General features: G+C 42.3%; 1 protein-coding gene across 1 annotated transcript in view; it reads left to right on the top strand.

Moving 5' to 3' along the window:
* The first annotated feature begins 522 nt into the window (after nt 1-522).
* Nucleotides 523-26,445, top strand: part of pik3c2b (phosphatidylinositol-4-phosphate 3-kinase, catalytic subunit type 2 beta) — a 28,167-nt gene continuing 2,244 nt past the window's right edge. Inside the window, 29 exon segments of the mRNA XM_062047559.1 lie at nt 523-886; nt 6,798-7,698; nt 10,679-10,779; nt 10,854-11,014; nt 11,079-11,199; nt 12,695-12,806; nt 13,528-13,607; nt 13,683-13,746; nt 13,890-14,036; nt 14,104-14,137; nt 14,227-14,422; nt 16,563-16,685; nt 16,772-16,939; nt 17,060-17,174; nt 17,248-17,390; nt 17,465-17,653; nt 17,723-17,816; nt 17,894-17,988; nt 18,068-18,248; nt 18,375-18,482; nt 18,694-18,786; nt 19,854-19,983; nt 20,057-20,193; nt 20,278-20,447; nt 20,542-20,698; nt 20,772-20,881; nt 21,122-21,323; nt 22,678-22,802; nt 22,878-22,995. Coding sequence (XP_061903543.1) covers nt 6,886-7,698; nt 10,679-10,779; nt 10,854-11,014; nt 11,079-11,199; nt 12,695-12,806; nt 13,528-13,607; nt 13,683-13,746; nt 13,890-14,036; nt 14,104-14,137; nt 14,227-14,422; nt 16,563-16,685; nt 16,772-16,939; nt 17,060-17,174; nt 17,248-17,390; nt 17,465-17,653; nt 17,723-17,816; nt 17,894-17,988; nt 18,068-18,248; nt 18,375-18,482; nt 18,694-18,786; nt 19,854-19,983; nt 20,057-20,193; nt 20,278-20,447; nt 20,542-20,698; nt 20,772-20,881; nt 21,122-21,323; nt 22,678-22,802; nt 22,878-22,995 — 4,287 coding nt within the window. The 5' untranslated portion in view covers nt 523-886; nt 6,798-6,885.

Below are 26,445 nucleotides of genomic sequence, written 5' to 3'. Positions count from 1 at the left end.
ATATATAATACCATCCATCCATCCATTTTCTACCGCTTATTCCCTTCGGGGTCGCGGGGGGCGCTGGAGCCTATCTCAGCTACAATCGGGCGGAAGGCGGAGTACACCCTGGACAAGTCGCCACCTCATCACAGGGCCAACACTGATAGACAAACAATATTCACACTCACATTCACACACTAGGGCCAATTTAGTGTTGCCAATCAACCTATCCCCAGGTGCATGTCTTTGGAGGTGGGAGGAAGCCGGAGTACCCGGAGGGAACCCACGCAGTCACGGGGAGAATATGCAAACCCCGAGGCCGGGATTGAACTCACGACTACTCAGGACCTTCGTATTGTGAGGCACAACGGAATGATCACACAAAAGTCAAAACGAATTAAAATAATAATTGAAACGTGTTGCAGTTTATATTGCGATAAGCGCATCAATAAAGAAATATATTCTATCCAGAAAATAAAATATGAACTCACCTTCCATCCGTGCACTGTACAGCGCTTGGCTCAGTCTTGTTTTACTTTGAAAATTCAACCGGAAACGATGTATATGCACTTCTTGTTGAACTTGCCTCCGCTTGCTGTGGCAGCTGCTGCGCGAGTCGGTACAGAGTCCAAACCAAGCCTGACGAGCTCGCGTGTGTGCGGGCTTGAGGCATCGCAGGGAACCGTTAGCCGCAGCGCCTGCATTGTTCATCCAGCTTATTAGGCACACCCGGGGAAGTGACTGAACGTCTGGGGTGTGTACGCTGCCCTGGCAACTGTCACCGCGCTTGTCGAAGCCGACAGGACATTAAAGGGGGGTTGATTTGATTATTGGAGAGGACGCCAGCCGCTTTAAGATGGCCCCCGCCGCCGGCTGCCGGCTGCGGTAAACCGGGAGGGCGCAGGTAAGGATGCTAGTATGTTAGCTGGCTAGTTTGTTAGCATGTTAGCACTCTGGAGGAGACGCATGAAGTTAACTGACTTTAGGGAGGTCACGCCAGACTCCATTCAGATGCTTCACGGTCCTGACTGCTTTCCTTGTTACTGTCCGCACATACTGTGTTTGTTGTCCTTGCAATTGCTGTAATGACTACGTGTAAACGTCGGCGTCCGTGTCGGGAAATATGTTTTGGTCATATTTTATAGAAAGGGTCGGTAACCTTGCCAAGCCGTTCCAATGTAGTGAGAGTTTGGCCCGATAAATTAAATGTATTGATTTTTTAAAATGGGGTTTGGTGCAGGTATTTACAGTTTAAAAGTTAAGAAAGTTAAATTACCAATGATTGTCTCACACACTAGGTGTGGTGAAATGCACCTCTGCATTTGACCCATCCCCTTGTTCACCCCCTGGGAGGTGAGGGGAGCAGTGAGCAGCAGCGGTGGCTGCGCCCGGGTATCATTTTGGTGATTTAAGGCAAGGCAAGGCAACTTTATTTGTATAGCACTTTTCATACACAAGGCAGACTAACCCCCAATTTCAACCCTTGATGCTGAGTGCCAAGCAGGGTCCCATTTAGGGATGTCTGATAATATCGGACTGCCGATATTATCGGCCAATAAATGCTTTAAAATGTAATATCGGAAATTATCGGTATCGGTTTCAAAATGTATGAATTTTTAAACGCTGCTGTGTACACGGACGTAGGAAGAAGTACAGAGCGCCAATAAACCTTAAAGGCCCTGCCTTTGCGTACCGGCCCAGTCACATAATATCTACCGCTTTTCTCATACTCACAAGTGAATGCAAGCATACTTGGTCAACAGCCATACAGGTCACACTGAGGGTGACCGTATAAACAACTTTAACACTGTTACAAATATGTGCCACACTGTGAACCCACGGCAAACAAGAATGACAAACACATTTCGGGAGAACATCCGCACCGTAACACAACATAAACACAACAGAACAAATACCCAGAACCCCTTGCAGCACTAACTCTTCCGGGACGCTACAATATACACCCCCCAGCTACCCCCCCCCCCCCCCCACACACACACACACACACCTTAACCCCACCCCCCCAACCCCGCCCACCTCAACCTCCTAATGCTCTTTCAGGGAAAGCATGTCCCAAATTCCAAGCTGCTGTTTTGAGGCATGTTAAAAAAAAAATAATGCACTTTGTGACTTCAATAATAAATATGGCAGTGCCATGTTGGCACTTTTTTCCATAACTTGAGTTGAAGTTGTTCTCTTATTTTGGAAAACCTTGTTACATTGTTTAATGCATCCAGCGGGGCATCACAACAAAATTAGGCATAATAATGTGTTGATTCCACGACTGTATATATCGGTATCGGTTGATATCGGTATCGGTAATTAAGAGTTGGACAATATCGGATATCGGCAAAAAAGCCATTATCGGACATCTCTAGTTCCATTTTTATAGTCTTTGGTATGACTCGGCCGGGGTTTGAACTCACGACCTACCGATCTCAGGGCGTACACTCTAACCACAAGCCCTCTGAGCAGTTAGCTTTGTTGACAGGTCTCTCCTCAACTTCGCACATACTCACTTTATTTCCCAGTACGCTGATTAATGTTACAATGAAAGCCCTAACCATCCATCCATCCATTTTCTACCGCTTGTCCCTTTTGGGGTGGCGGGGGGTGCTGGAGCCTATCTCAGCTGCATTCAGGCGGAAGGTGGTGTACACCCTCGACAAGTCGCCAACACATATAGACAGACAACATTCACACTCACATTCACACGCTAGGGCCAATTTAGTGTTGCCAATCAACCTATCCCCAGGTGCATGTTTTTGGAGGTGGAAGGAAGCCTGAGTACCCCGAGGGAACCCACGCAGTCACGCGGAGAACATGTAAACTGAAGAAAATCATTTTGGATGAGAAAATAAGTATCTTGATTTATTACTGTGGCCAAAATAGTCCTGATCTTTGGGATTGTTTAAAATATTTGGGGAAAATACATCACTTGAGATGATCAATCAATCAAAGTTTATTGATATAGCCCTAAATCACGAGTGTCTCAAAGGGCTGCACAAGCCACAAAGACATCCTCGGCTCAGATCCCACATCAGGGCAAGGAAAAACTCAACCCAATGGGCTACAATGAGAAACCTTGGAGGGGACCGCAGGTAGATTTGAATAAAATGTGCCTGTAAATCCGAGGTAGGGAACCTGTGGCTCTTTTGGTGACTGCATCTGGCTCTCAGATGAATCTTAGCTGACATTGCTTAACACGATAAGTAATGAATAATTCCGCTGGTAGTCACAGTGTTAAAAATAACGTTCAAAATATAAAACATTCTCATGCATTTTAGTCCATCCATCCGTTTCTACCGCATCTGTTCAAGATGTATTAATGGTAAGAAGTATTTTATTTATTATTGATTAGCTTCAGAATAACAATGTAATTAAAAAGAATAAGAGACTTATTACACTCTAAAAATGTTAGTCTTACTTAAAAATGCACGCTTTTAGTTGTATTCAGTGTTAAAAAATATTATGTGGCTCTCACGGAAAATACATTTTAAAATATTTGGCCTTCATGGCTCTCTCAGCCAAAAAGGTTCCCGACCCCTGCTGTAAATCTTTGGTAAAAGACACAAGAATGCAAGAAGCAATGACATTGTCTATATGCTCACAAGTTTGAGAAGGCCTAGAAAATTGAAGGGTATAGTGCTCATGTCACAGTTTAAGCACTGATCCTGTTGGTCGTGGTCTTCAGATGCAAACCAATGCTAAAGGTCATTGTCCTGCTGATGGACACCACTGCTGATTCAGCTCAGTGGGACACAAAAGTGTCCACCACCAGCAGGCGCTCAGCTGACCACTTCCACAGAGGCGCAGGATGAAACACTGACCCCCGCACCCATATGAATTGTTGAAATGTAAATCATGATGAGCGTGGTCCCTTTCAGGTTAAATAAATAATATACAGACGACCACGTGATCTCCACTAAATACATCAATACAATCGATAAACACACAGCAGTAACTCTGGTGTGTGTGTGCGTGTGTGTGTGTGTGTGTGTGTGTGTGTGTGTGTGTGTGTGTGGGCGAGAAAGATGACATGTATACCATCCCCCCTTTTGTGACTCCCAGGGGTAAAAGTCTGACCTAGACTATTACGTGCACGCACGCACGCACTTGCTTGTCAGACAGAACCATCATTGGTGGTCATAATGAAGCCATGTTAGGACGATAATGACACTGATGGTGTGTGTGTGTGTGTGTGTGTGTGTGTGTGTGTGTGTGTGTGTGTGTGTGTGTGTGTGTGTGTGTGTGTGTGTGTGTGTGTGTGTGTGTGTGTGTGTGTGTGTGTGTGTGTGTGTGCGCGCGTGCGCACTTGCTTGTCAGACAGAACCATCATTGGTGGTCATAATGAAGCCATGTTAGGACGATAATGACACTGATGGTGTGTGTGTGTCTGTGTGTGTGCGCGCGTGTGTGCATGTTTGTGTGTGTGAGTGAAAACAGTCAAATACTGGTGCTGGCCCACATGTCAAACCTGGGGTTAGGCAGGGCCGGGGGGAGATTCAGCAGCCAATGGGGGAGGTGTTCATGACGTGAGTCCTCTCAGATAAAACACACCCAGAAAGCAGCTGTGACCCACTTTACATACACACACACATTGCATGGCTCACACCCATCCCAACATCGTCATCTTTAATTTTTCAGAAAGTAAACCCACACCATGGTTTTTGTGTATATGTCAACTTGTTGTAGCTGCTCAACCATGGTCTGATCTGCTGTAGCTTCAGATGTCGCGTTTCCTTCCTAAAAGTTTTCCTGTCAAGCTTTGGAATAACAAGATTGTTTTGCACCTTTCCTTCCTTCCTTTGTTGGTCACGTTGTGTTGGTTCCTGTCAGTACCTCAGGTCTGTCTGGGGTCAAGCTAAACGGCCCTCCTAAGCAATTACAGAACTGAAAGTAAAATAAATGTTTTGACGTCTGGATGTTGTGTCAGCGTATTTACATTGTTAAAGGTTTCGGTATAACTCAACCTAGGCCTGGGCGATAAAGCCTAAAAATAAAATCTCTGATTTTTTTCACAAAAAAGGTGATTTAAGAATTATTTTTCGATTTTTTTCAAAGATAATTTAAAAATACTTTGCTTTTATTTGATCAAAATGAGTCATTTGAAATGGCATTTTCCTCTTAGCAAAATTATAATATCAATAAAATGGGTTGGTTCTTTTTAGTCCAAATACATATTCGACTTTGTATATTATCCTTTTCAAAAAACTAATCAGATTAAATTTAGCTATTGTAGCTATTTCTGGCATATTTACTATGAAGGTTTTGCTCATATGATCAAAAAGTTATTTAATGTAGAGCTTCCTATGGGAGGCAAAGCTTTCCTTCTTGGATAAAATACTTCTGTAGGTAAAATGTAGCATTGAGAGGTCTCTGTAGTTTTATTAATTGGATAAATGTCTGCTTTTCCACTGTTTGGACACCACATCTTTAGCAACGTGCAGAATGACCTTGTGTAAAAGCTGCTTTTTAGCAGGGGTTTGTTTGTTAATATTCTTGTTTTCCTTATAGAGAGTTGCATTTCCCCCACTTGGCTGGATGCTTTGGTTTCAGATGCTGGAATAAGTTTGTTGTGCTGCTGCCTTTTTTAAACAAACTTTGCAGGCTGCATTCATTTGTTCCACACCTAAACGCAAAACCAAACCACCAACAAAAGTATTATTTTCTTTGGAACAAACGTCTTGCTCTCGTTTGCGTTAGCATTAGCCGTGTGCTATGTGTGTGTGTGACTCTCGGGCATTTTAGAAAACTTACAAAGGAATGGCTTCCGTCTGGCCACTCTTCCATACAGACTCGTAGAAGTGACTCTTTTGGCGTAACACTAGATGGAGCTCACATCCCACTAGTGGTACACGTACCGCAGTTTGAGAATCACTGCTCTACAGAAATTGAGTGAGGGCAGAATAAGATTACTGGTGTTCAGGCTGTCAGTCACGTCTGTATTGTGCAAATGTGCGTGCCCGTTGCATACAAAAGAGATCTTTGATTAGGAATGGATACATAAACAGATGCTATGGTGGTTGCAATATTCCTGTTTAACAGGAGACTGAAATGCAACTTTTCCCAAACACTGTTTTTTTACCATGATGTTATCCTTTTGTTGTGTGCTTGTGTGTTAGTGGGGCATGGCTCATATGGTCTGGCCAGGAAAAGGGTGTATCATTATGCATGCAGCTCGTCCGAACCTTAAAGCCTCCTATGCAGCTCCCTAAACGGCCCCTTTAACTGTTTTAAATGTATAAAAAGGAGTAAAAATGTAAAAACATTATCAAACTTCCTTGCTCAAGTTAATCCTTTGAAGCTCGCTGAGCTGAGGTCTTGCAAGGTACGGTTACATCCTGTGGATCCCTTCTGTGTGAGGCTTCCCCCCTGAAGATTCCAGACACGGGAGTCATTTAGGATTGGTCCTACTTTGTTTATTCCTCATGAATATATCTACTTTTCTTTATACGTTTGATCCCGGGCTCTCTGTCCTACTGTTTTGGACGCACCTTCACATTCTCATTTGGATGGACTTCTTTTTTAGCTACAGCTCTCCATTAGTGTTGTAACCATGTTGGAATTTCCCTGCAAAAGTCACCTCAGTAGGTACAGAAACTACAAAAAAAGAGACATTTATTTTACAACATGTTAATTTTAATATACAGTATAGAGACAGTGGATAGTTCAATAAAGTTTAATAGTTCTATGATAGCGTAAGTCAGTAAACCCTATTATGTTTTGTGTATTCATCACAATAAATTGTGTATGATGTGTGTTTTTTGTAGTGCAAAAGAAAAAATTAGATAATCTTGTGTGTTTTCCAGCAGTTCCATGAGTCCTCAGTGGACCTCAGAGAACGTCTGTGGACCTTCCTCCTTCGTCTTGGTCCAACTGCGCTGAGGGGGGTGGGCCATCATGTCAGCAGCTCAGACTGAGGAAGAGGGCAGCGAGGCAGGCTGGGCCTGTCTGGAGGCTCTAGGCCTGAGTCAGAAGGAGCTGGTCCTGGCCGAGGCCCTGCAGATGGAGTACGATGCCCTCTCCAGACTGAAACAGGACAAAAGTGATCCCCAAAGTGGCCCCGCTGAATCGCAAGCTTCAAGTCTATCCTGCTCCGAGACCCCAACGACCTCCATTGAGCGCCCACGGCCCACCCCCAGACAGCCAGTTGCCAACACCACATGCATGCTTGGGGATTCCTCACTCAACCAACCTGGAGGATCCCAATCTGCACAGCTCCCCCCAGCCAGGGCACCCCGTCCCCAGGGGAGCTTTCTTACAGAGTCCCTCTACATCTTGGACAGTCCAGAGCTAACCAAGGTCAGAGACTATTCCGGTTCCAGCCCAGTTGACACAGTTAGCTCAAACTCTGAAGTTCCTCTTAAAAGCCTCCCAACTTTTCCTGATGACAACCCCCCTGCCGTCCCGCCAAGAAACCCTATCACTCCCTCATCAACTGGGTCCGAGAATCCCTTCTTGGCACACCGCGGGTCCACCGTATCCCACAATGTCAATCTGTACACCCCAGATGCAGATCAGTCCAAAGTGACCTCTGGAGAGCTCAACTATGACATCATCAATGAATCACTAGCCCGACTCAACGGGAGCAGGAGGGACCAATCTGGCAAGCCTGTGGCACGCAGTAAGACCCTCCCTCCTCAAGTCCCGCCCAGGACATATGTTCCTGTTCCCAAGAGTAACAAGAGCCAGCGTCGAGTGTCTGCAGACCCGGTAAGAACTTTAAAAACGTTTGTGTTCCTGTTAGGCATCAACTGTAAGACACAGGATGTCACAAACATGTCTCCGTAGTGACAGCCAACCGATTTATGAAGAAGACTTAGTGAAGCAGAAATACCACACAAACACACACACACACACACATACACACAAACACACACACCAACACACTAGGATAATCAGGCAGATATGGGGTCACATTGGCCCCACCCCCCATTCTGGGGGCTGCTGATCTGACAGATTATCTGATGTTGTTTTCTCTTCTTAATGTAAGACACCCCCACAAGTCCATCGCTATCACAGATCACATGAGCTCCCCTGTCTGTCAGAACATGCTATTAGCATTAGGGCTGCAATGACATTTTTTGGCCAAAACCAAAAATGAGGAAACCATGGTTGAAAACCATAACAGTTATTATTATTATTGCATTTCTGGCTATGACTGTATCAACCTATTTAAAATCAAAGTATTGAAATTGCACAAATTATTGTTTATCCTTCAAAGAATATAACAATCAGAAAATTATGCATATATTTATTCACATTGGTATTTCAACAATATACAAGAAAAAAATAATACAACATATTTTAATATATGGCATTATAATGATAGAATAATAATTAATAGGCCAAAAAGACAAAGTTGACATGCTCCAAATAAGACGTCAACAGCGATCATAGTGTGTGATTTTCTACTTTAGCAAAACAAGACAGTCAATGGATATTTTGCTGTCAATCAAAAATGGATTCAGCCTCAGACAGATCATTCAATCATCGTGCGGAAGCTCGGCCATGGCCATTGACTCCCATAGACGCTGAGCGTCCGATGGGCAAAGCAAAGCTTTTTTCCAGTTTCATTCCGTCGTTCAGAGTTGATCTGGAGACTTTTCCAATCCTTTTAGTGACTTTTTCTTCATTTGAAAATGACTAATGACTAGAGGTGGGAATCTTTGGGCACCTCATGATTCAATTACGATTACAATTTAGTAGCTCCGATTTAATTTAAAATCTATTATTGATACATCTTTATTCATGTATATTGATGCAGTTTTACATTTATTTTTGTTTCACTAAACAAGCGTTTATCACTTGCAACTTTGAAAAAACAATTAATTTGGAAAAAGAAACTGTTAAATTAATTTTTTACATTTATTAAATCAATGGAAATGTTTGCAAAACTGGACCATAGGTGCCTGATAGTAATGGAGCTGGTCGGATCTCTCGCTATCGTCGGCCAAATTTTAGAACTGTCTGCATTACTTTATTTACAATAAATAAATCGATTGATTATTGACGTTTACTAATCGATTCTATAATCGTCCATGTCCGAATTGCAATGCATCTAAAAATCGATAATTTCCCCCACTTCTACTAATGACAAATGCAGCATCTTTTTCTGGTCTTATTGGAGATTGTATTAGTGTACACAAGTGGCCCGACTTCTGTCGCTGTGCAGTGCAGTATCCTGGACTATCAGCCAGTGCTGCTGGGGCCCTTAATATTTCCACATTGCACATTTTGCAGATCGCTGTCTGTGGGTCTATCTCCGATATATTGAAGTACATCCACATCGCAGACATGTTGCCTCCACTCCACTCCAGATAGCGTGCTTCTTTCTTCATCATCATTCGCCTTCTCTGCCTTCGGCAGATTGCCCATCGACATGTGATAAAGAGATCGACCGATATGGTTTTTTCAAAGCCGATAGCGAATATTAGTAGTCAAGTAGGCCAATAACCAATAATTGAAGCCGATATTCATGAATAGTAACCATGAATAGTGTACGTCGGTAAACAGCTGGACAATGCTTTTAGTTTTTTTGGGGTTTTTTTACATAATTTTTTAGGAAACGTCGAGTCAGTAGCGACATGATATTTTATGCGGCGCTAATTGTGTGGTTAACACCAAGCACTTTTTTTTTTTTTTTACATCGCAATCAATTTGAGATTAACCGCAGACGTGTGCGTGGTTTGGCACGCCCAGATCTCGGCCAGGCCGCACCCTCTTATACGTAAATACGTGAATCATATTTAAAGTAGCCTTGTAGCTGAGCGCAGCACGCTCTGACCAATCAGGACTCAGTAGGAAGTGCTTGTTTCCGGTGTTTTCAGCTAACGTCAGAGAAGTGAGATTGAAAGCCAGCTGTTATTGCTGTGTCTCTGGGAATTGAACACAGGCTAAAATCAAGAAGGGATGGTCAGGTCAAGAATGTTAAGAAGAAGATGGATGTGCTTTGCCAAAAAGATGAGTGAACCGGAAATAATGTAGTGCTGCACCAACTTTGAAAACATAGTCGCTGCAATATGATATATAAAACCTGAATAGAGGTGGCTGACTGTGATTAGCGGCAATATATTTATAATTTGTGTAATTTACAACATAATGTGTTCATATTGCTCTCTGCCAGATTAGAGTTAAATGGGAAAATTATACTTTTTCCCATTTTTTCAGGTTGTTTATGGCAGAAAATATATCACTTTTTATATCACTGAATTTCAGCAGAAGTGGAGTCATCAATAAAGATTCTTGTTTATCACTGCTTCAGTAGCGCTGTCTTTCAGCCTAAAGCTATAAATGCAATTTTGGTCAAATTTCGACCAAAAATTTTCGGTGCATCGCTAATTAGCATCGCATAAGTGGCAGCTGAGAGAGTGTTTTCATTCTTAGAAGCTCACGCACAGTAGATAGTTCACATGAAGACAGTACAGAACTTCCTCTGTTGGTGTTGACAACATGACCTTTGTCCATTCTGGACACACTGACAACAAGCGGGTCTTTGTGTTGCTTTTAAACGTTTTTGTTTCTGGATCCATAAGAGGGTCCTGGTAACTAAACTAGTTCAAATATGTTCAAACATCAACATCAAACAAGTTTATTACATTAATGATGTTGACCAACTGTGCTCCGAGCTTGCAAATATTATCAGTAGGCATCAAACTCTCTCTGATTGGTCGCCTCGTGGTGTGACTGACAGGTGACCCTCGGTTCCAGGATGAACGGATTTGGATATGAACTCTTCCAGGTGTCTGAGGAGCGAGACGAGGAGGTGGCGGCTTTCTGCCACATGTTGGATGTGTGAGTAACGTTCCTGCGCGCACATACATGCACACATGCACACACTTATGACCAGAGTTTTTGTGTTTATGTAGGCTGCGTTCAGCATATCCACACAGCGACCGCTCAAAGAACGCAGGCTTTGTGTGGTCGCCGTCGGTGAGCCAAGAGGAACTTCATCAAGGTCTGGGGGTCAGTGTAAAAGTCACCGTCATCAGCGGCCACTTCAGAGAGCCTCTCACCTTCACCTGTGACGGTAGGAAGCTTGCTTTGTTTCCACTAGTCACGGACCAGGAGAAATGACAACATTTGTCTGTCAGGCTCATCCACAATAGACCTGCTCATCTATCAGACCCTGTGTTACGCCCAGGATGACCTAGACCATGTGGACGTGGACGACTACTTGCTGAAGGTCTGCGGACATGACGAGTACCTCAGGAAGTAAGAAGCTCAGCTGAAGGTTTTTTAAAAGACCCCTGACTATCTAGTCTAATCCAGGTAGAAACTATTGTTTCCTGTGTTTCCTTTTTAAAGTTACCCGGTATATCACAAGTCAAGATGAACTGACATTTATACATTGACATTTATGATAAAATATCAAAAAATGTGGCATCACATAAATTTAATGTAAAAACATCTTGAATGAAGCCCACCTAACTTGAAAGTGTGCATGCATAATGGTGCCCCCCGTGGCCGTGATGTGTTTCATCAGTCTTAAAATTCACAAGAGATTTTTCCTACCATGTTGAGCTGATGTGTGGTTTCAGTAATAACATAGCTGCTGAGCTGTGGTGAACCACTGCAACCACCACACACACTGCTGTGCTTTATGAACATGTTTGATGATAATTTTACTTCCACTCTACCACTTAGTCCCAAACCGCACAGCAGTTTGTCCAAATTCCTCACTTTAAACATTGCATTGTCTAACAAAACATTTAAAGGTCTACGTGTGTGTGCGCTTATTTTGGCCATGAACCTGTCTGAACTTCCTGCAGTGCAACAATAGCAAGCTCCTGTGTTGGCCAGGTGCTTCCTGTTTGTATTTTCACTTTGTGTCGCTTTATTGTGTTTTATTCTTTGTTATGTCTTGGCGTAAATGAGGACTCAGATGCAGAAGTGTGACAATTGACTCAGACCTTTATTTAGATAATTCCTTGCTATCTCTAGGACAGAGTGATTAAAGAAAGTGGCTACAAAATCTATCTATGATATATTCGAGCAACTATAGGATATTAGCATAGGACATAAGGCAATAAACAGAAACTCACTCCATAAGGAGGAACAGGCAATAGCCAAAAAGTTCTATATGAGTCGAATACAAAAAAAACAACAATCTATAATCTACAAAAAGGAAATTCACTCATGCTAAGAAGTCGAGACGCTATAAACAGAAAGTATGTATAAAGTGTTTGAGAAGCCTGAAAACTAAAAGCGCTCCAGAAGGAGGAAAAAAAGGAAGACAAGGCACTATGAAAATTGATACAAAAAGACTTGACCAAAAAACTTTAGCAAAAGAAAATCACTCTCTCAGAGGGAACAAAGGAATCAATAAATAAAGCGAGACAATACTTATCAAACTTGGTTGATGGCTGTGGACAAGGCTGGAGGTACGTAGCGAGACGATATACTCTGGCAACAAGACAGGGGAAGACAAGGACTATATACACATGAGGGAGGGTGACACAGGTGGGCACAATCAGGCAATCAGGAGAGACCTCAGACCAGTGACACAGGAGGAAGGGCAAGTGGCCTGAAACGAGAGGGGGATTAGAATTTTCAAAATAAAACAGGAAGTTTGCCAGACAACCCCAAAATAGGACATCCCTCACCACGATGTGACATTCTTCATCGCCCTCCAGTCTCGTCTTTTATTTAGGCTTCTCACAAACTGCATACATAACTTCTAAACTTGTTGTTTGCGCTTATGTGTCAGCTCTGAGACTCTGGCAGGTTTGGAGTGTGTCCAACAATGTTTGAAGTTCGACTGGGACGTCCGACTAATCCTCACCAAGAGATCTTCCGCCAACACGGAATTGTCACGCACGGTCTGCACAGACACACACACACACACACACGCACACACAAGGGCGTAACACTAATTCCTACTAATAGATTAAAGCAGGGGTCTTTAACGTTTCCAGGCCAACGACCCCCAATGTGATGGAGCAATGTAGCAGGGACCCCCTGCTTATATATCTTGTATACATTTATGTTTTAAATGAAACTGGTCCTAAGTACCTTGTTATTGTGCAATACAAAGATATTCAAATAATATAGTATAGCGCTGACAACTAATGCTGAAATTGACACCGTAACTGCTAGCTCACAACTCGTGCGCCAATCGCCAGCTGATAACTACAGCACTAAATTCTAGCTATCTTAAATGTTATTTTAAAACTGCAAGATACAGTGATTAGGGTGTCATTGCTATTTCTAAACTACTATTTTAAGAGATGTAAATTTGTGGAAAAATTGCACGGGAAATATAAAAAAAGTAGTCAACCACAAATTTTACAATCTCCCCGCCAGTACCTTTGCTGACACCCCGGGGATCACAGACCCTCTGTTGACGACCCCTGCATTAGAGGAATGAATGAATGACTCTTTATCACAAGCCTATTCCTATTCAATCAAATGCTACTGTGCACCAATTATACATGTTGTAGAAACTTGAAAAAGTCACATTTTAGTAGATTTTGTGTAACATACTGTCAGAGTCAGGAAGCACAAATAACATGAAAATCCAATTTGTTTCCAACCCAACAGAAAGACGACGACAAGATGGCGTCTACGTTGAACCACAGCATCCTGCTGCAGGAGCGTCCCATCAAACAGACGGTCACGAGGTGAGTGGCAGGGCCTTACAGCACAGCTGTGCCCCTCTGTGAGATTTGTCTTGTTGAAGGTATCTTTGTGGACAGAGAGGCTCTGACTCTGCTGCTGGACACATTCCACAATGAAGCCGAGTCTTTCCTGCTGTCAGAGGTCAGACTTTTGTTATGACAAAGTAGTCGTAGTGTTAGTAGTAGTAGTACTTGTACGTACATCAATAAAGAAATAACTCGTAGCTTACTCTTACTGATCAATACATGTAAGATGTCAGTTTCTTCTCATGTCGGCTGCACCAGGTGGAGCTGCTGCTGCATGTTGAGCGTCTCGTCCAGTCAGTGAAAGCTCTCTGCAACTCGTTGGCGGCGATGGAGACACCTGATGTGACATCTGCCCTCAGCCAGCTCCCCGCCTGTCCTTGTCGCCTGCAGCCCAAAGTCCTGAAGGTACAATCAACACTAAAAGTTAGCAGAGTTTGGATAATGTCCATAATGTCACTTTTGGTCTTCCCAGGATGCCTCATTGCTGGCTGTCAGAGAGAACAGAGGTATGCTTAGACTCCAGCCCTTCCCTTCCATCATTTCTTTCAGGTCTGCTCTGTTCTAACAAGCAGCTTTTGAACATCCTGTCTCACAGAGAAAGTGGTAGAAAAACTAACAGCGGCCATCTTGGACCTGGTGGAATTGTACTGCAGCACCTTTAATGCCAACTTTCACACCACGCCGCAGAGCCACTGCTCCACGGTCTCTGTCCAGGAGGCAGGCCGTGTCACCAGCGTGCTGTCCTTCAGTGTCTACGCCGCCCACCGCATTCCCATCACTTGGGCCGCCAGGTATAACACACACACACAGGAGCAATGCATCACCACCTTCAGGCTGCAGACTTCATCACAAAGCCAAACAAATGTAACATGCCCCTCCTCCCATTTTTATAACAAAACTCTAAGAAAAACAAAGCTCAAGGTACATGACAAACAACATATGTTAGCAACCCAAGAAATGTAATTGGAAATATTAGTACAGTCGTCCTTCCCCACATCACGCTTCAAAAATTGCGGCTTTAACACATGGCGGATTTTGGGGGGATATATGAAGTATTTTCTAAATTTTTTGGTCCAAAATAAACAGTTTCAAGCTTAAAAAATTAACACTGCGATAGTATTGGTCACTAGGCGTTTGGGAAACCAAAAAATTCAGAGCACGCTGTTCAGTATCATTGCCACTGATTGGCTCAGCCTCAGGCAGCATTAAATATTGTGTAAAGGTGACTAAGGGTGTTATTTCATGTAGATAGGGCCCTCATAATGTTAAAAAAAAACTTATTTAGAAGGTCATGAACAGATTTTCTATGTTTTCACTATGAAAATAATGAATGATTCCTACTTTGCGAAAATTCATTCATCGCAATTATGTCCGGAAGCAATTCACAGCGATAAACAAGGCACAACTGTAATATCAAACTGTTACAAAGAATTGACAATGGACATTGATGCCTGCAAACAAGCCTGATACTGCTGATGGTTTACAACCGACAGATATTTCGACATAAAGATTCAGTCCTTTGAGAAATGAATGCAATGTGCACATTACACATACATTTACCTACTCCTTTGTACTTCACCACACAACATATTGCCTGTTATGAAGTACAATCATTTTGACTTTGACCGTCATTAAAATACATGCAGTATGCACAAAACAAAACATGCAGTAAAAGGTAATCAGCAGAGCATGGTATCAGCCAAGCTCCTCCTCTGCCAGCCATCAATCTGTGTTGAAAAAATGATGACTGCCTGGGAACTAAGGGCCACCTCTGACCTCTGAGACGAGATGGGGCTGGCTGCATTGGCTGACACTAGGGATGTCTGATAATATCAGACTGCCGATATTATCGGCCGATAAATGCTTTAAGAATGTAATATCGGAAATTATCGGTATGTGTTTCAAAATTATCGGCATCGGTTTCAAAAGGTAAAATGTATGACTTTTTAAAACGCCGCTGTGTACACGGACGTAGGGAGAAGTACATAGCGCCAATAAACCTTGAAGGCACTGCCTTTGTGTGCCGGCCCAGTTACATAATATCTACGGCTTTTCACACACACAAGTGAATGCAAGGCATACTTCGTCAACAGCCATACAGGTCACACTGAGGGTGGACGTATAAACAACTTTAACACTGTTACAAATATGAGCCACACTGTGAACCCACACCAAACAAGAATGACAAACACATTTCGGGAGAACATCCGCACCGTAACACAACATCAACAGAACAAATACCCAGAACCCCTTGCAGAACTAACTCTTCCGGGACGCTACAATATACACCCCTGCTACCCCCTACTCCCCTACTCCCCCACACCCCAACCCCGCTCACCTCAACCTCCTCATGCTCTCTCAGGGAGAGCATGTCCCAAATTCCAAGCTGCTGTTTTGAGGCATGTTAAAAAAAATAATGCACTTTGTGACTTCAATAATAAATATGGCAGTGCCATGTTGGCATTTTTTTCCATAACTTGAGTTGATTTATTTTGGAAAACCTTGTTACATTGTTTAATGCATCCAGCGGGGCATCACAACAAAATTAGGCATAATAATGTGTTAATTCCACGACTGTATATATCGGTATCGGTTGATATCGGAATCGGTAATTAAGAGTTGGACAATATAGGAATATCGGATATCGGCAAAAAAGCCATTATTGGACATCTCTAGCTGATACCTGTCTTAAGCGTGTGTTCGTATGAGATAAATAAACACAATCATGTCTAATGAACTGTTTGCATATTTTATTAAACCTATCAAGAAGTGGTGAAAGTCACATGACCACAACAGGCTAACTGCAGAGTCATAGTAGAACCTTTCAAAACACAAATTAACATACATTTACATGTTTTACTCAAGGATAAAACCCCACCCTCACCACTGATCTTTTATTACATGTGTAACACCTTGTCTGTTTCTTGTCAGTTATGAGGGTTTCTTCCTGTCCTGCTCGCTGACTCATGGAGGGGCGGAGCTTTGTGCGCCACAGCACACCAGCAAACAGGCGGTCAGCAAATACTTGTTTCACCTGGTGGTGTGGGACCAGAGGTGTGTGAATTGCATGTCTTCCTAAGCTGAACACCAGCATGTTATGTGTGCTCCTCCCTCCTGAGCTGTGTTTGGTGTCCCAGCAGGGTTTGTTTCCCGGTGCAGATCAACCAGTTGCCCAGAGAGACACAGTTGACGGTGACACTATATGCCAGCTCCCTGCCGCCCCCCGGTGGAGTGGAGGATAAGGGCAAACAGCGGCGTAGCATTGAGGCTCTGGGCTGGGTCACCATGCCGCTCTTTAATTTCAGACAGTAAGTCCCCTAATGTCACTTCCTGTGTAAAGAAGCGTCTTATTTCCTGTTGGAACAGTAGGAAGTGTGTTTGGATGTGGGAAATGAGTGTTCAGTCTGTGTATGTGTGTTTGCTTGTAGCGTGCTGACGTTTGGCAGGAAGTTGCTGGGCCTGTGGCCATCGACGCCAGGAAGCAGTGGAAACGCTCGCTCCAGCTCGCCAAACTTTAGCCAGCCAGACAGCGTCATCTTGCAGGTAGGCTTGACCTTTGATCCCCATTGTGGTCTGTACAAAAAAAAAGATAATTGAAGTGAATGGTTTGACACAGGTGGACTTCCCCACCATGTCCTTTGAGGCCCACTTCAGCACTCCACCTGCAGCAGACTTCTGTCCTAAGTATGACTTTTCCAGACTGGATGCCATCAGCCAGATACAACTGCAGGATGTTCTGCACAAAAAGGCCTTCTTCTGGTCAGACACGCGTGCACATGCACATGATGATTGTCTGCTTGTTCTTTCATTAAGAATTGAGCATACCTGTGCAGGTTGACGCCAGACGACAAGCGACTTCTGTGGGAGAAAAAAGCCTTCTGTCAGGCGGAGAGCGCAGCCTTGCCACTTGTTCTTGCCAGCGCCCCCTGCTGGCAGTGGGCCTGTCTGCCTGACATCTACGCACTGCTGAAGCAATGGGCCTGCTTGGGATACCTGGATGCACTGGGGCTCCTCCATGCTACGTATGTCCCTGTCCACTTATTTAGACGTTGGGCATATTAGCTTCTGTGTGATAAATTTATTTATTTCAGCTTCCCGGACCAGGAACTAAGGAGAACTGCTGTCCAATGGATGGACTCTATTTCTGACCCAGAGCTGCTGGACTTCCTGCCTCAGCTGGTCCAGGTAGCATGAACTGCTTTTAGTTGACTCGTCCTTGCTGTAAGAGATGTGTGTTCGTCACATTTGTCTTCTGATGGCAGGCTCTGAAGTATGAGTGTTACCTGGACAGCTCCCTGGTCCGCTTCCTGCTCCGCAGAGCCATCGGAGATGTTCGTATTGCTCACTATCTCTTCTGGTGAGTTTTTTTGTGACTTTCATTCATCTGGACTTTTTTTGGGGTACTGACAGAAAGTCAACTTTCATCTTCTCCACAGGCTGCTGAAGGACAACCTGCAGGACAGTCAGTTCTGTGCTCGCTATCAACACCTGCTAGCCGCGCTGCTCTGCTGTGTCGGGCGAGGTCTTAGAGACGAGTTTGACCGGCAGTGCTGGCAGGTGTCCATCCTGGCCAAGGTGGCCCAGAATGTCAGAGACGCCGCACCGTCCAACAGACAAGTGAGCTTCGATACGCTAAGAAAATCAGTCGTTAAATATTTACTAAGCAAATAATGTTCTAAACTTGTTTCGTAGAAAATACGTGGGAAACTTTGGAGGTGATAAAAGTTAGTTTGTGTGTCACAGAACATTCTCAGAGAAGGTCTGGAGGAGATGAAGCAGTTCTTCTCAGTAAACAGCAGCTGTAGACTTCCTCTGAACCCGGCCCTGCTGGTCAGGGGGATCAACATCCAGGTGAACACAGACACACATAAGAGAGAGCTTAAGGCTACAGTGTTGCAGCGCCAGTGTAAACAACATTGGCTTCCTTCTCCTTCTGCTAAACCTGCGGCAGACCTTGATGACCGCTTCCAAAAAGTTCTAACCTTTACACAGACCGCAGAGCTGTGATTGGCAGGCTTTTGCTAAGGAAAGTCTAATGTTGGTCTTCTTGTGTCTGTTGTAGTCATGTTCTTTCTTCAACTCCAACGCTGTCCCGCTCAAGCTGTCATTCCAAAACCTCGACCCCTTAGGCGACAATATCAACGTCATCTTCAAGGTAAACGTTCTGGTAGGCTTGGGCGATATATCGATGTTCTTGATATAGTCGAGTTATTCTGTTTCAGGCGAATTGAAAAATAAAAAATTGCATACTTTTCGCCCCTCAGGAGCTTCCGTAGCTTGCCCCGTCCTCTTACTTTCTTAGCAGCACACATAGCAACACATAGCTAATGCTAACGCTAACGAGAGCAAGACGTTTGTCCCAAAGAAAAGAAAAGTGTTGTCATTACTTTGATTTAGTGGCAACAGGCATGGAACAAGTGACTGCACGCTGCAAAGTTAGTTTAAAAAAAACAGCAGCAGCAGCACAACAAACAACAGCATCTGAAACCGAAGCCTCCAGCAGAGTGCGGGGAATTACGGGCTAAAAAACACCTTACTATGGTGGAATTATTTACACAAGGTATGCATGATGATGCAATTTATGATGAGAAAGAAGCGCAATGTGTAGAGCGATCACTAAAGCAGTTGCTCTGCACACCACCGAGATGTGGGAATGAAAAAGGCTGCGTTTACTTTATCCACTTACTGAAACAAACTATAGTCCTCTCAATGTTTTACTTCATTATTTATTTGGATACAATATACAATACTGCATTTTTATTGACAGAAGTATTTTATTCAAGACAGAAGTTTGCACTTTATTGATCTCAAGATTGTTTATTTGCATGCAATGTACAATGCTACATTTTTGTTAACAAAAGTATTCTATTCCAGCAGAAGTATTGCTTCCCAAGAGAAGCTCTTAATTTATTTGAAAATTGTTCCATAAAAAGTACAAATTATTTCTTGTCAAAAAAGAGCAAAATAATACAACTTAGAATTTTTCCAAGAGTAAGATGCAGTGTATCCAGTATTATTTTAAACTACTAGATTTTGATTAAATAAAAGAAAAACTTGTTTTGAAGTATCTCTGTCATTTATTTTCAATGGTTTTTTTTAAGTAGGGAAAAAATTTGAAAAAATCTGGGATTTTGTTTTTAGGCCATATGGCCTAGGCCTACATTCTGGAAACATAATTGTTCACAGGAATCTTTGGAGTCTAACAGTTGTCTCTAACCACAGTCTGGGGACGACCTGCGCCAGGACATGCTGACTCTGCAGGTCATCCGCATCATGAACAAGATTTGGATCCAGGAGGGTCTGGACATGAGGATGGTCATCTTCAAGTGTTTCGCCACAGGCAGAGGACGAGGTGGGGACTCTTCTAGTCTGTTTACATATATATACTCTCAAATGATTAAACAGGTGTTGTCACCTGCACTTAGGCATGGTGGAGATGATTCCTCAGGCCGACACACTGAGGAAGATCCAGGTGGAGCACGGCGTCACCGGATCCTTTAAAGACCGACCGCTGGCAGACTGGTTGCAGAAACACAACCCCGCTGAGGAGCAGTACGACAAGGTTTTACACGTTATTACGTCGTGATTCCTCTGAACAGGCGTGATCAATGGCCAGTATGTCATCTTCATCCCGAAATGTTCTCAGGCGGTGGAGAACTTCATCTACTCGTGTGCTGGCTGCTGCGTGGCAACGTACATTTTGGGAATTTGCGACCGACACAACGACAACATCATGCTGAAGACCAGCGGTCACATGTTCCACATCGACTTTGGCAAGTTCCTGGGACATGCTCAAATGTTTGGCAACATCAAGCGGTGAGTGTTGGTCAACTCCCCTAAACCAGTCTCAACAACCAACCAGCCCTTCGCTCATGGTGGTCATGTGATGTTGACCATGTGACGCCCGCAGGGATCGAGCACCCTTCGTGTTCACCTCCGACATGGCGTACGTCATCAACGGCGGCGACAAGCCGTCCAGTCGCTTCCATGACTTTGTGGACCTGTGCTGTGAAGCCTACAACCTGATCAGGAAACACACACACCTCTTCCTCAACCTCCTGGGCCTGGTAGGCACAGAAACACACACATACGCACATGCGCAAGAGAACCTTTACTCAGCGTTTTTCTCGTCACCTGCAGATGTTGTCATGTGGTATTCCTGAACTGTCGAATATTGATGACCTGAAGTACGTCTACGATGCTCTGAGACCTCACGAGTCTGAGGCTGACGCTACCATGTACTTCACCAGGTACACACACCTCACTTACACCAAGGCTTAAACATGGTGTTTCTTCATAACTAAAAGGAGCTAAATTATTCTTTTTTTATTTATCACGGTTGATGACATAATCACTGTAAGCGTCCTCGCCAAAACATGATGGGAACGTTCTTGGGGCCCATTTTATGAGTTACATGTTGTCATACCACCGGGCCAGGAGTCTTTGAGTACTAAACAAATGTGTGTTTGTTTGTTTGTATGTGCGAGCAGGTTGATCGAGTCCAGTCTGGGCAGCGTGGCGACCAAACTGAACTTCTTCATCCACAATCTGGCTCAAATGAAGTTTGCGTCGGCGGAAGACCATCCCGCGCTTTCCTTCGCTCCTCGAGTTCACACGGCGAAGAGCGACGGCGTCATCAGAAACCTATACATCTGTCGGCACGTGCGCACAGCCATCAGCGGCAAGGGACACGTAAGTCACGCTTGTCTTTTTTTTTTTTAAATTTAAAACATTTTTTACTTTTTATTTTTTTTGTTACTCTTTGCTGAAATGATTTTATGTGCATGTTAGACAGTGTTGGGCTAACTGGTTGCTAGGGATTGGAATCGAAAACCGGTGCTTGTTCAAAACCGGTTTCCAGTGTATCATTTATTTAGAATCGCTTGCCATTTATTGGTTCTTTATCGATCCTTCTGGGTGGGGATGACGTCATTACGCGAGGTGCAGCGTTCATAGTGACGTCAGATTTCAAAATGGTAGCGCAAAACGCTCTGAAGTTGACTACATTTTACAAGAAAAGATGGCAACACCGCTACTTGTAATAATTATAAGGCTGCTAGTTCATCAAGAGGAGGACATGCTAGCAATATGCTGAAATATTTTAACAGACAGCATGCAATAATTATAAATGAAAGTTTAATTTTTTAATCACACTGATCCCATCCCAGCAGCAGTAACGCTAGCACATCATCTGAATACAAAAGGTACTAACACCTCCTATCATGTCAGCGCTGTTATTTGTTAAATTGAAAGGGTGATCTTCTCATTTATGTGAGCATGACACGAGACAGATTCTGACTGGCTCTGAGGCGGGCATTACTCGCCCCTGTTCACGTCTGCCGCTAGAGGAATGTCACGAACAGCGACTAAATTTGTGGTCAAATGTTTACATTTTCGGTATGTGAATGTTCAGTTGTAGTCAGAGAAAAGTTGCATGTTTTCCTGGAACCAGATTTTCTCTCAGTCATAAAATTAGAATATGGTGTAAAAGTCCATTCATGTCTGTATTATCTTCAAATGTGAAACTAATCTGTGATATTAACTCATTACATGCAAAGTGAGATATGTCAAACCTTCATTTGTTATCATTTTGATCATCATGGCTTACAGTTTTTGAAACTTTACATTTTCTGAGATTTCAGAATCATCAAAATGATAACCAATAAAGGCTTGACATATCTCACTTTGCTTGTAATAAGTCAATATCACATGTTACTAAATGTTACATGCTTGTGCAATTTGCACATGATTACATTCTACAGAAGAATATTAATTTTCTTATATTTATTTACAAAAAAGTTGTTTTTTTTCTATGCTACGTATGTGCCTCTTGAGGCATCACTGTAGGCTTTGTAAGGTCATGTTTAATCTAAACTAAACTAAATTGTTGCTAATTCACCCTTTTTTCTCTTTTTTTCCCCCAAATAAGAATCAATAAGAGAACTGTTAAAGAACCAAATTGTTAACCAGCATCGAAAGTGGAATCAAAACCGGAAAAATCTTATCAATTCCCATCCCCACTGGTTGCTATGGTTACGTGTTTCAGGCCTTTGTGGTGAAGGTGGAACATGAAGGTCAGCAGGAGGCGCTGCTGGTTCAGAGGACTTTTGAAGAGTTCCATGAACTTCACAGCAAACTGAGACTTGTGTTCCCCTCTTCCAAACTACCCAGGTACACACACACACACACACCTACCTTGCATGCGTTAATAACCACTGCCTCACGTCCTCTCTGCCCCGCCTACAGTTTCCCGAGCCGCTTTGTCATTGGCCGTTCCCGTGGAGAGGCAGTGGCTGACAGAAGAAAAGATGAGCTGAATGGTTACGTGTGGCACCTGATCCACGCCACCCCTGATGTCTCACAGGTTAGTCAGATGCCCCTGACCCTTGACGTTCAGTTTTGCAAATAGTCACCTTCCTGTCAAGTTTGACTCTTCAATATGTCACACAGCTTTGGACTGAAATTTAAAATAAATATTTAAATGTGCCTCACAACTTTTCATGTTTTTAAATTAAAAAATCAGCTGTGTCATCCTGTGTGGCCACCAGGAGGTAGCAAAGAGTTTTTGTGACTGGTTTTATTTCTACAGTGGTGTTGAAAGTCAGGGCGGGACGAATTTTAATGCGCTGCAGCATATTATTTGTTAAAAAAAATTTTTTTTTTAATGTTTTAACGTTTTAAGGTAAGGTTGAATCCTGTCAACAAGATATCACACTAACTTTAATAACTAGGTTTATGAATACAGTATAATACATTCAACTGCTTAGCATCTCTCAGACTTAGACTTAGACAAACTTTATTGATCCACAAGGGAATTTGTTCCACACAGTAGCTCAGTTACAAAGGAGGGAAAGGATAAGGATGGAAAGGATAATTCACACGAGCACAAAAAGAGGGCGAAAACAAAAGGTATAAAGTAGACTAAAAATGTACCATAGTAGCAATATAAAATATAACATGTAATATTTACATATTATATATACAGTATATAAGATATACTGTTATATTATATTTTTATATAATATATACAATATATAACAAATCCCAATTACCATGTACAATATTACAGTATATGTAACAGCTGAAGCAAAAAAAAAAAGGACAGCATAAAATAAAGAGTAGATCCAGCAGTGGCACTGTATGCATCTTTTGAATTAGCGTACAGTAGATCCAGATGTGTATTGTCTCGTGTTGCACAGTGCACATATTGGTGGAAAGTAGGTAAAATTGAGTCCAAAGAAGCATGATCAAAGTCACCTGAAATGAGAACGAGGGCGGGTGCCTAGCAACAGCAACAGGAATTTATTTGTGAGCATGCAGTGGAAAACGTTTAGAAATCCCTGGTCAAGTGTTATTCTTTCATGGTGGAAGGTGGTTAATGGCGGTTTGTCAATTTGCCGTGCTCCACCAAAAACGGCGTTAACACCAAACACAAAACCTGGTCATTTGTCACTTATCCGCAACGAACCCTGAGAACCGCAGCGTTCAAATTGGGCCGTGTTCAAAATGCTTTTTGCCCTGTAAAGAACGGAAGCCTCCGTATTTGCACCCCCAAATTCGTGATTATTCTGTATTAACACTAGGGATGTAACAATATGAAAATTTCATACCACGGTTATCGTGACCAAAATTATCACAAATATCATTATCTCTGTATTGTTGAATGTGCTTAATAATTACTTATACACACACTGAAATCTTTTGACCAATTTTTTTTTTCAAATAACTAAAATAAATACACACACTGTTACAAAACCCACAATTTTGCATGTTTTGTGTTTCTTATGCTTCACTAGTGTTAGTATTTTAATTTGTTTTAATGGCTAAGCTTTTATTTTTTTAAATATTGGTTTGTCCTATAGTACATTTAATTAAATGAAAAGTGTGTAACAAATGAAATATATTTTTATTATTTCTGGCGGGCGTGTGGCGTCGTACTCTGTTCAGCAGTCCTTGAACGCAATGTAAAAATACCTTCGTCACGTATCTAATCCCTTTGTTCAAGAGAGTACTGCTTGTAGGTTTATTCAATTTTCAAAATGTAATATCTTAGTTACTCAGACAGCAATGTGTTTATACAGGTATAGATTGGGATATGTTATTTTCTTAATAAAGAGCGATGTTAACGTTTCTTGCTTTCATGTTAGAATTTAAGCTAGCGACCTGGCGAAGTCAGTCTGTGATTTTGTCAAAGTGCAGTTACCAATCATGGTTTTTCCATAATTTTAATTTATAACAGTAATACTAACAGTCAGGGGTTTTAATGTGGTTATAATAAATAAATACCCTTTGTTGTTACAACTCAAATTAACACCAACATAAATCGCCATTCACATTTCCCTTCCAGACCTTCACAATGTGAACGCGGTAATTATGGAGTTAAACAGGGAAGACTTGTGGGTTCATCATAGGAGCTACAGGGAGGCAGTGTGGTTAATGCAGAGTATAGATGAAAGACTCCGCCGCCTTTTAGACAGATCTGTGATACTACCACGCCAGTCTGCATAGGTGACATATTTCATGGCAGTTTAAGAAACCGCAATGTGTGAACGCCCCTTTGGTAAAACAATGTCACTTGATTTAAAATGCAGTGACATCTAGTCATTACTAAATTAATTTAAAAAACTTTAAAGAAAATATATTTTGCCAACATGCCTTACTTATCAGTACATCAAGAATGTTGGCACTCTGCTTAATTTAACACCCTTCCTCTTGCGATTCACTTTGACCTTTCTCACAACATACTATATCAGTACACACACGCACACACACACACACAGTCAGGGAGGGATCAGTTGTGCTCTATCAGGTCTTTCCAGTTTGAGCATACTGGCAGCAGAGACGTGTCTACTTTACACACACACACACTGCATTTTCATATGACATTTATTATTTAGCATTTATGTCTGTTAGCATGTACACACTGCAAAAAGTCAGTGTTCAAAAACAAGGAAAAAAAAGAAAAAAAAATGTGGGGTATTTTATTTGAACTAAGCAAAATTATCTGCCAATAGAATAAGAAAATTTGGCTTGTCAAGACTTTCCAAAACAAGTAAAATTAGCTAACTTCAATTAACCCAAAAACACCTTAAAATAAGTATATTCTCACTAATAACAAGTGCACTTTTCATGGTAGAAAAAAAAAGAGACCTTTTTGCTCAATATGTTGAAAAATATTCTTAAATTAAGTAAATGCTAGTGCCATTATCTTGACATAATGATATGCGCTCGGCATTACATTTACTTATACTAAAAACTCATTTATTGTTCTTAATGGAAATTCAACAAGGCAACCGCTTGTTACTCTCGTGGTCCCCTAGCCGCTCAGGCAAATCATATTGTCTAAAAATGCATTTTTCCATCGATAACATGACATCATCGCGCCAAGTGCGTGCCCTTTCAGTCAATTAGTGCGCATATATACAGCCCGGCCCCCGACCAAAATGTTTTTAATTGTAACTTGGAAGAATTTATTTGAATGTTCATGAACTATTTCTGTTCAAAATTGTTAGAAATGTCAGATGTTAAATGTTTAAATATTAACTGTCAGTTTACTGTACTGTGCCAACTGTACTACTATATGAGTACGTATTTTCTATTGTTTCATTAAAAATAAAACAGCAAAGTCCATTTGGCTGTCATCCATTTTAATTATGAGGCACAATTGTGTCAAAGTGATGATTTTTTATTTCATGCTTGAAATAAGAAATTATTACTTTTAAAAAAAGCAGTTTTATACTTGTGAGTGTTGATGACACAGCTTTGCAACAGTTGATATTCTAGTTTCAAGCATGTTTTACTCAATATAGGTCAT

This window comes from Entelurus aequoreus, linkage group LG01 (assembly GCF_033978785.1).
Source record: "Entelurus aequoreus isolate RoL-2023_Sb linkage group LG01, RoL_Eaeq_v1.1, whole genome shotgun sequence".
NCBI lineage: Eukaryota > Metazoa > Chordata > Actinopteri > Syngnathiformes > Syngnathidae > Entelurus > Entelurus aequoreus.
Note: the sequence above shows the minus strand (reverse complement) of the source record. Positions and strands in the feature narration are given on the sequence as shown.